General features: G+C 31.5%; 1 protein-coding gene across 1 annotated transcript; it reads left to right on the top strand.

Moving 5' to 3' along the window:
* The first annotated feature begins 4,717 nt into the window (after window positions 1-4,717).
* On the top strand, window positions 4,718-6,231 carry LOC112741755 (protein SRC2). The gene has a single exon (XM_025790852.3). It carries the CDS (start codon window positions 5,123-5,125, stop codon window positions 6,083-6,085), a length of 963 nt encoding a protein of 320 aa, XP_025646637.1. The 5' UTR covers window positions 4,718-5,122; the 3' UTR covers window positions 6,086-6,231.
* The last annotated feature ends 4,616 nt before the right edge of the window (window positions 6,232-10,847 follow it).

The raw sequence follows: 10,847 nt of genomic DNA, 5'->3' as shown, positions 1-10,847 counted from the left end.
TCTCACTGATGCTTTTCAACAGCGATTCACAAAGACTCCAATTTTAGCTAATAGCTTCACCAATTTCTATGCTATGGAAGTGGATCCTACTGTTGAGCATGAGGATGTGAACACTTCTGAAAGGATGGACGGCATGAGTCGCTGAAAGTTTCGGTTGAGTATGGGTAGGGGACTTCGGGCGTGCCGAATAAGACATTGTCGGAGTCACCATGGCTGAGTGAGAAGGAGAAGGAGTTGGTAGCACGACAAAGGAGCGAGTAGGAGAGGTGGTGGGGAGGTTTCAGTCGTTGTCGGCGGTAGAGATAATGAAAGGGACAGTGCGATTGCACGACAGGGGAAGGGAAGAAAGAGAAAGTGGACTCGAAGAGAAGAAAGAAGTTAGTGACCCTTCTATTTTATATACAATTGCAGAAAAGACCCTAAAAAAACAAACATTTTTATTTTGATGCTTTTTAGCGTTTCGGTGTGCCAAACAACTTTTTAGTATTTCGGTGCGCTAACACCACCCGGGTACCGAATCCGTGCCTATCATTCTCATGCTTCAAAATGCTTTCTTTTCCACTCCTAAAATATGAGGAATACTAAGGCTATTATAATTTATTATTCTTTATTATTATTTAATTATCAATTTAAATTTTTTAGTCTAATTTGATAATACAACAATATATTTTATTTCATATTTTTAAATATAAATAACTAATTGATGATCAAAAACAACAAATTCTAATAATTTTCTAGCATTTAACCTAAAATAAATAAAATAAAGTAACGAAAAAGAGGATAGGCTGAAGCTTTGTGGTGAGAAAGAGTCCAAACTCGAAAAAACCAAACAGAAGACTAAACATAAATAATAGAAGCAGACATAAACAAGTTTTCTTCCAATTATATTTCAATTGACATCTCTTGGATCCCCCAAGGGACCGACCCAAGGAGCCAAATAATACACTCTTGAATTGCAATTCTAATTCAATTTAAAAGATGTAGACAACTAATTACACATGTTTGCAAAAAAAGGTTCATATTATTGTATTTGAATTTATAGCTGTATGAGGATAATGAATTGAATGCGGAAACCAAATATTATTTTTTTGAACAAATAATAAAGGCAGGCAATTTTTCTGGTACTTTTCAAAACTAAATGATAAATTATTCTCCATTGTAATTTGTATGTAATTATATGATGAATCTAATTATACATGTATTTAATGCATGAAACAAATTTCTTTGCATAGATTTTTTTTTTGTCATGTTTTCATAGGTTGAATTGCTTAGAGATTTGATAATGTGATATGTTTAAAAACTTTTTTTCTTTGTTCATGGGCCAGATCTTACGTTAAAACTGTGTATAATAAATGCTATCATATTCTCTTTTTGTTTTTCTTTTTTTTATGGTCAAAACCGGGACACAGGGCCAAAATACAACCTACACAGTTGTTTTTGGTCTTTAATCTGTCATCACATAATTGAATTTATCCACTAATTTCGAAGTCCAACAATTGTCTTAATTTGTTTTCGTTAGCGAGACAATTGCCTTTTTTTGGTAATTAATTAAATCTCCTGTTTTATTTTTGGGTCATGTAGTCCGTCATGCATGCTATATATGGTTAACAGGCCTTTATCAACATCAACAAGATTTTAAATTTCATCAACCAACTTGGGGAGTTCAGTGGAAAACAAATAATCAAAAATAAGATTTCCAACTTCATCGATCCTTTCAAGGCCCATTACGTGAACATTGTTCTTTGTAAAATCTGACTTTGGGCCCAGAGGCCCATTCCCTTACACCCCCCTTCCTCATATAAAATACATGTCTATTCCCAAACTATAGAGAAAAGAAAATATGGCCAAAAAAAAGAGAAAAGAAAAAAAAGAAGAAGAGTGAAACCCCAAACTTATAATGAAAACCAAGAGTTCAGCCGTGGAAGACATGCATGAAAACCAAGAGTACATCAGTCTATGATTAAAAAAATGCTATCGCCTAAAAAAAAAAAAAAAGAAGATAATTTTCATTCACTAATAATAATGAAATAAAAATTACAAAGGCATCATGGATACATAATATGGGATTCTTGGACAAAATCACAACAAAATAGGTTGTAATCATTCTAAATTATTAAAAGTTATATTTCAAAAGTTAATTTTAATAGCCTATTTTTAAAAAATAAAAGTTTTAGAATTAAAATTTAGTTGACCATAAAAAATTGTAGAAATCCTTACCGAAGAAAAGTCAATGTCTTTGTAGAAGTGGCCGGAAAAAAAACACGCCATGATTCTCAGTGGATGTTACAATACTCTTTTAAAACTCCATATAATTTTAGCAAAAATAAAAATATTATTAAAATTTAAAATTCAATTCACCTTGCGTTGATTTAGCTTAACTTTTAAATATTTAATGCATATTGAAAAGATTAATAAAAAATTAATACATTTTTTTTTTCAAAAAAACATATTAATTACAACTTCTAAAATATATTTTTAATAAATGATAATTATAATTACTATAAGAAATTTAATATGCTCTATTAGTATATAAGTTATTAAATAGTTAATAAAATTTAATTAATTAATAATTTTATATTTTATTTATTTTAATTATTTATTTAAAATTATAATTTATTTCATAACATTTCTTTAATATATTATCTTCTTTTGTTCATTAAAAATAATAAGTTCGTGCACAAATAAATTTATTCCAATTTCTGTACAATTTGAATCGTATTCTCATATTTTTTATTTTTTTTATTAATCTAATTTTATTCACATATTTAAATTTTAAAATTATAAAATTTTTTATTTAAAATTTAGATAGATATAATTTAAATTAATAATTTAATTTAATAAAAATAAACGTATTCGTATTATTTTTATTATCTTAAGCAAAAAATATCTCTAACTATATTTTTTAGGTAAGATTTATTAATCTTTTCAGATATTATGTACTTAATATACATTCTAATATTATTAATTTAAAAGATTACATATATCTATCTCTTTTGTTGATATATTTAAAGACTATGTTTAACTGCTTTAAAAAAATAATACGAAAACGTTTATTTAAAATAAGATAAATATATTTATTTAAAATTTAAAAATTTTAAATAAATTTATTCGTATTAATTTGAAAATAATATGGATATGTTTATTTAAATAAAAAAATTTTAAAATAATAAGAGTATGATGTCTTTTTAATTTTTTTAAATTTTTATTTTTGTCATAATTTTATAATAATTTAATATCAATCTAAATATAAAATAAATTTAAATTAAAACAAAAAATTTAACCCAAATAGAATTTAAAGTTGATTCTTTTTTCTCTTTTTAATAATTAAATGATAATTCTTTTCTCTCATTTTAATTAAAAAACATTAAAATTTCATACAAATTTTTTCTCTTACTTTAATTAAAAAACACTAAAACTCCAAACAACTTTAAAAGCATCAAATCACGTCTCGTGATATTCTCACTTCCTTGGAGAGACAAGTGCCCTAAAGTCCAGAAAACTAGCAAATCCATAACAGTGTTCGGTAAAAAAGAAAGAAAAGTTCTACAACAGAAGCATAAGATGGATTCCGTCAACTCCGTGCAACTAGGCTGCTTTTAATTATAATTAATAATTAATTTTTAATACAACGAAAGAAGAAGACAAAAAATGTACTTAATTTCCATCACTCGTTTTGAGTGGTAATTTGGATCATTGGTTGAGTTTAAAGTTTGTGTTTTAAGATTCCTTAACATTTTTGGTCAACTATGAGTTCTATAAGATTGCTTAGCACGCCCCGTTTACAAAGCGAGTAGCGCAAGTCGCAAACTACCCGCGTTTTTTGGTTTCTGTAAAGTGACACGTCACTTGAGATGCACATTTTAATGCTTGACAATAAAAAAAGATAGACTGAAGTTGATATCTAAACAATTATTAAATAGTTTAATATAATTAATAATTATTATTATTATTTTTATATAAATTCAAAAAAATTTATTAGCATATTTATTAATTTATTTTTATTAGGTTTAACCTTTTTTCTTTAAATATATGCAAAATAAATTTAAAATTTAAAATTTTTTACTAACTAAATGTGTTTAGTAAAACTCATTTTTAAAAATTCAATTTTGATGTATTCTCAATGTAAAATAATTTTATATGTGCATTTAATTACTCAATATCACATTAGTAAAAATAACTACATTTTATATTAATTGAGTGAATAATTATATGAAAGAACATATATAATTACACAGTTCTGTAAAACAATTTAGATAAATTAAAATTAAATTCATTTTAAAAGTAAATAAAAAGCAATATAATTAATGATAAAGTATTACATAAAATATAACAATTTTATCTTAAAATAAAATATTATCACTTGAGTAAAAATATAAAAAAATATTGTTAAATAATTACTTTATTTTAAGGAATTGTTTGAATAGTGAGAAAAAAATTATTCCAAAAACGATCAGCTTTTAATCAATTTTTAAATTTAAAAAATAATTGTATTAATTTTTATATATAAACTTTCTAATATTTAAGAAAACTAACTTTCAAATAAGTTTTTATTTTAATTTAAATATATATATATTTTTTTGCTAGGGAATAGGTAACGGTATGACCTATGAATTCAGTTGGGTTTCGGTTCATATGATGTTTAAATTTAAATTTGCTTTAATTCAATTCTCATTTATAGTTAAAAATCTCATGAACGATCCAAAAAAGATAAAAAAATTCTCTTTAACGATTTTTTTTTTGGTGACTTTATTCTCTTAACGATTAAAAACTAAAAAGACATGGTTACATACAGAAATAAATATAAGTAATTAAAAAACCGTACCGCCTTTCAGAGTGGAGATATATCTGATATATCTAGAACGAGAAAAAAAAAAAAATAATGGATGCCAATAAAAAGAACGACGAAAAATCAAGAATAGTAATCCAGAGTAACGCGTTAACTTAAATACCTGGAAGATTCCAAAATTATTTATTTTGCAACCATCTCCATAATTCTCAATTTCGTCTATAAATAAATAAATTCATACCCCCGTCACCGTCATAATCCCAATTAATCTCGACCGCTATTAAACGCTGCCACGAAATTCAACAACTCAAGAAACTGATCGCGTTGTTCACAACAATGGAATACAGAACCCTAGACCTCATGATCGTTTCCGCCAAGGATCTCAAGAATGTCAATTTGATATCCAAGATGGACGTATACGCCGTCGTTTCACTCAACGGCGACATCTACAACCCCCAGAAGTTTAAAACCAGCGTCGATCGCGACGGAGGAACCAGCCCTACGTGGAATTTTCCGATGAAGTTCAATTTCAGCGACTCCTTGGCGCAGCAGAATCGTCTCTCTCTTGAGATCAAGATCGTCTCCGACCGTACACTTGGCGACACCCTCATCGGCACCGTCCACGTCCCCCTCCGGGAGCTTCTCGACAATCCCGGCGGAAAAGACGGCAAAGAATTCCGTCAGGTATCTTACCAGGTCAGGAAGCCCTCCGGGAAGCCCAAGGGCTCTCTGAATTTCTCGTACAAAGTTGGCGGCAAGAGTTCAGCTGCTCCGGCTATGGATAAGGCGTCGTCGACGGGGGCGACGGTTAGTTACGCTCCACCGCCGCCGAAGACGGCGGAGTATCCTCCACCGGCGACGGCGTACCCTCCGCCATCCAAGGATTCAAAGAATGAGCCAGTTATGGCTTATCCTGCTCATGCTGCTGGGGCGGCAGGATCAAGTTCCGCGCCATATGCTTACCCGCCGCCACATCAGCAATATCCTGCTGGACACGGATATCCACCCGCTGGATACCCACCCCAGCAAGGCTATGGCGGCTATGGGTACCCGCCTCAGCAACCCGGATATGGGTATCCTCCACAAGGGTACGGGTATCCGGGTCAAGCTGGGTATGGATACTCGCAGCCTCCTCAAAAACCGAAGAAGAACAAGAACAACTTTGGGATGGGATTGGGAGCCGGGTTGCTTGGCGGCGCACTTGGTGGGCTTTTGATTGGTGACATGGTGTCTGACGCGGCTGATTATGATGCTGGCTACGATGCTGGATTTGATGATGCTGGTGGATTCGATTTTTAAATTTTCTTTCTTTTTGGTTCTTATTTTGTTTTTGTTGGACTGTATAAATGGGTTGGTTGTGACTTGTGAACTTGGTTAACTACGACTCATGCAGAATGTTTATATCTTTTGATTTTGATGTTTATATAGATGAACTTACATACTTACATGCTTTGTTCCTTTTTCTTCTTACTGATTTAATTTCAACTGTAAGATTATAGATAATAATAATATATGATATAATTATATGAACTATGATCAGCAAAACTGTTATAAACTGAAGGTTCAACTTCTGATACCAAAATATTGGGAGCCAAGATCAGAGAAATTTTCTTATTCATAATTCAATCACTTCTTCAGCTCCAAAGCAATCTCGAAGAATTGTAGAAAAATATTCACTCTCTCTTTCAGTTTTCACCTGTTGCACTCTGCTGGTTTGTAAGTCTATCTTATTGTGGCCTACAACAAAGGCAACAAATTTTGTCATCGATTAGCATTTGATGACTTGACACAGCTTCTAAATCAGTCTATTACTTTACTCGGAGTTCTGATTTCTTAATGCTGGATTGGAATCAGTGTTAGAGAAGCAAGCTCATACTTTATTGTATATAATACTAATTGTGAATCTATTCTAGAAGTTAATCAGAGGGGGAAATTCTTTTTGTATGATTTATGCAGTGATCATCACTAGCCTATTGCATTATTTAATTGGTTATGCTGGGATAAAAAAGTGCAACTTCAAGAAGAGAACAACAGGACTTGTCAATGTTAATTGCATACAAGCTTCTGTTCTGTCAGTAAATTTTGGTGACGGTCAATACAAAATGGAGCCTCACCTTAAATCTAAGAACTCCATAATCTTCACTTGGAATAATACAGTAGCCGCTATGATCAGTTAGCATTAGAGTATTCTTTTTTTAAGTTAAAACATTCTACCAATAACTAGAGAATTCTCAATTAAATCAAAGGCTGCACAGTTTTCTTGTATTAACAGAAAAAATTAAAGCACCAGCCATAATACCAGAAACAAAATTGAACTCGGCACAAACTAATTAACATGTTAAAGTTATAGGTTTCAGCATTTTAAGTTCATACGTTATCACTTTCAAACTAATGTTATGCAGTAATATGTTTTTGTCTTGCCTCAGGGTATCTTATAGTATTTATCACACTAAATTATGTTTTACTGTTTCAAAGGATTATCTTCTAAACCATTGGTTCAAAATAAACCATACAAGTCTGAAATATTAAGAGAAGATTGCGACATAAATTCATTATGACTTATGAGCAGCTTTGGCATGTTTGACAAGTTGGACCTGATTCGAATTCTATTTAAAAAGCATATTAAAAAAGAAAAAAAAAAACAAAATTCTTTATTGTTTTTGAAAAATTTTAAATTATGTTACAACATTTATTTAGTAACTAATATCTAAATTAGGAGGATGAGTTAGGACTTTCAATTGTTTTTAGGGAAAAACACCCTGCACATTATGAGAAAGAATAAGGATTGGACCAACACAAGGAGCATCAGAAAACACTTCCACCTGAAACTATTTCTCCTGAAATACTACAAGAAGTTTTAATCTATAACACTTTTAAATTTAATCTAATTTGATTCTTGTAAAACAAATTAAGAAAAAAAAAACAAATAAATTAAAAAAAATTATAGGAATAATTATACACATGCAGAAGATAGAAAAGATGGCAAATGCTAGTCTTTATCTTCTGTTATGTTCTATCAACATAAGTGACTAAAGATAATATTTAAAAGCGGTAAAGTCTCTTGTTGGTTGGTGCTAACTTAGTATGCATGTAAACTGACACCATACTATATAAAATACGTAGATATACAAATTTTAAATATATATATATATATATATATAGTATTTTTGCTCAATTATAATAATATTTTGATATTTTAATTGATATTAAAATATAAATTAATTTTTTAATTATTTTTAATATTTTTTTATTATATAAAATATTTAAAATATTTTTTATTTTGATAAATAATAATATATACTATTTTTAAATTTATTTAAAAAATACATATTTAAAATAAAGTTAGATACGCTGACACGTGATAATATATAAATGTATTTATGCGTGTCCAGAGAATAATTTTTTTATTCTTTATTAAAACACAAGTAGACACATATCAAATCAATTTTGTGTCCCGACTGTTGGAATAAATTAATTTCAATAACCAAGATTATCCATATTGAATCACCAAAAATATATCATAATGCGAAAGCGTACATTTACTAATAGAAATTAGAAATTAGACGGAAGGATTTTTTTTTTTTTGAAAGAAAGAAGCTCAACACATCAAGTGGAGCGAAACAATAACAAAAAGAACCAGTGTAAACCATAAAGCAAGCTACCCAACTCCAAATAACACTAATGTTTATCTCATTGTCATCTTCGGCATTGCCATCAACAACAAAAAAGATCCACACCTAACCACTCCTTATAGTTCATGAAGGACATATGGATAATCTCATCAACCCCTTTTCTTTTATTTTGAAAAATCCTTCTGTTCCTTTCTAGCAAGATGTTCCGGATAATCGCACAAAAACCCATCAACCACCTCTTGCGCTCCTCCTTGCTAGCTGATATCTCAGTCCAACTTATAAAATATTTCTTCAACGTCCCCGGGTATGACCATTGCCTTCCAACAAATGATAACCAAGCACACCAAACCTGCCAAGAAAAATCACAACCAAGGAACAAGTGGTGACCATATTCAATACTCTTGTTACAAAACACACATACAACATCTTCCTAGTGGATAACTCCCAACCGACTCAGCCTCTCCTTCGTATTGACCCTACCAGTCAATACAAACCAGACAAACAGTTCAACTCTTGGTGGAACTAAACCTTTCCAAATTGTCCTTGTAAAGCTGTAACTTATTATACCCTCCGGAATGATATCCTCCTGCAGTACCTGCACAAAAGAGTTAGTAGAAAAGACCCCTTGTTTATCAAATTTCCATACAACTCTATCCTCTCTACCATAAGCCAGTTTGACCAGCCTTAATGCATCATGCAACTGGTTCACTAGATCCAACTTCTATTGGAATAGCTCTCGCCTCCATTGGAAGTTCCATATCCACTCAGCCCCATCCCAAAACCCGCAATCCCCTATAAAAGATCCTCTTTGGTTTGAGACTGAGAAAAGTCTCGAAAACTGATCTTTCAGAGCACCACCACGCAGCCAAACATCCTCCCAGAACCGAGTCCCTCTCTTATCACCAACCTCCATAGCCAACCCAGTAATCATCTTCTGTCTTACTTGTTGATTCTTGAATTGTATCTGGCAGATAACCTTCCAAGAGCCCTCCTTGATAGGTAAAACTTGAGAGGACAACAACATATTTGGGTTTAGGTTATTACAAGCGCAAATCACCTTCTTCCACAGCGAACAATCCTCCTTTGAAAAGCACCACCACCACTTAAAAAGAAGGGCTGTGTTTTACAGCATGGCATCCCCAACACCCAACCCACTAAATTTTTTGGGCGCCTGCACCACCTCCCACATGACTAAAGTCATACCATTCCTACCATCCTTCTTATTCCATAGAAATCTTCTCTGTCAGGAAATAAGCTTCTCCGCAATAGCCTTTGGCATCTTATACATGCTCAAATAATATATAGGGAGGCTATTTAGTACAGATGTAATGAGCACCAACTTACCGGTTTTATTAAGAACCTTGGCTTTCCATAGGCTGAGTTTTTCCTCCACTTTGTCAATAATTGGCTTTCAAGTCTTCACCAACCTTGGATTAGCTCCTAGCGAGATCCCCAAGTATTTTACTGGAAGGGAGGCTTCCTTGCAACCCAGCACGTAGCACATACGTTGTACCCACTGAACATCACAGTTAATTGGAATCAAACTAGATTTATCAAAGTTAATGCTTAACCCTGACATCAACTCAAAATAGCGAAGAATCCTCCTGTAATTCTTAACGGTCTCTTCCTTTGGGAGGCATAACAGAATGGTGTCATCCGCAAACTGAAGATGCGACAGCTCAATATGATTTCTACCAACCAGTAGCGGAGATATGCACCCGTTTCTAACCGCATCTCTAGACGGAAGGATTGTCTCAGTCTTGTGGTTCCTTCGATCTTCCTCAACCAAAGCCTTCTGTATTCCTAGGCGGCTAAATTGCAACTCTTTTGATGGGAAAAGAGCAACAAAGGTGGCTTGGGTATATTGGAGACCGAAACCCTGAAGGCACTATTTATATTTGAGCATGGTACCCATTAAACCCTAAAGCCCAAATAAAATAGTATCTAAAGTCCAAAAGATAATATATCTAAAATCCAAAAGATAATTATCTAAAGAACAAAAGATAATATCTGGTTTTATTCTCATTTAATTCCAAATTAAAAGTAATTATGACTTATTCAATTTAGCATTTATAACAATAAATGAGATCACCATTATATAAGTCATTTAATTTGAAATAGCATAATTTGTGATTATAATTAATATATGTATTGCCCACAAATAAATTAGAAAATTAAAATAATTTCCTAACAATTTCCCACTTGGGCTATACATATATTCTTTCTTGATATAATCACATCTTATAAACTTTATGCGCACATCTGAATGCTATTTCTCTCATTACTTTAATAATCTGGTCCGTCTCATATATTAGATATGGAATCACCGTAGCTTTTATCACATTAAATATCGTGAGTAAACCACGACAATCACCATCCTAATATACTTAATGACATAGATCAAATTTGGATGAGTAATATAGAAATGA

Source organism: Arachis hypogaea, chromosome 14, assembly GCF_003086295.3.
Source record: "Arachis hypogaea cultivar Tifrunner chromosome 14, arahy.Tifrunner.gnm2.J5K5, whole genome shotgun sequence".
NCBI classification, from domain to species: domain Eukaryota; kingdom Viridiplantae; phylum Streptophyta; class Magnoliopsida; order Fabales; family Fabaceae; genus Arachis; species Arachis hypogaea.
Note: the sequence above shows the minus strand (reverse complement) of the source record. Positions and strands in the feature narration are given on the sequence as shown.

Bases quoted from the DNA above. Each gene is read 5' to 3' on its own strand.
- LOC112741755 (XM_025790852.3), top strand. From the start codon at position 5,123: ATGGAATACAGAACCCTAGACCTCATGATCGTTTCCGCCAAGGATCTC.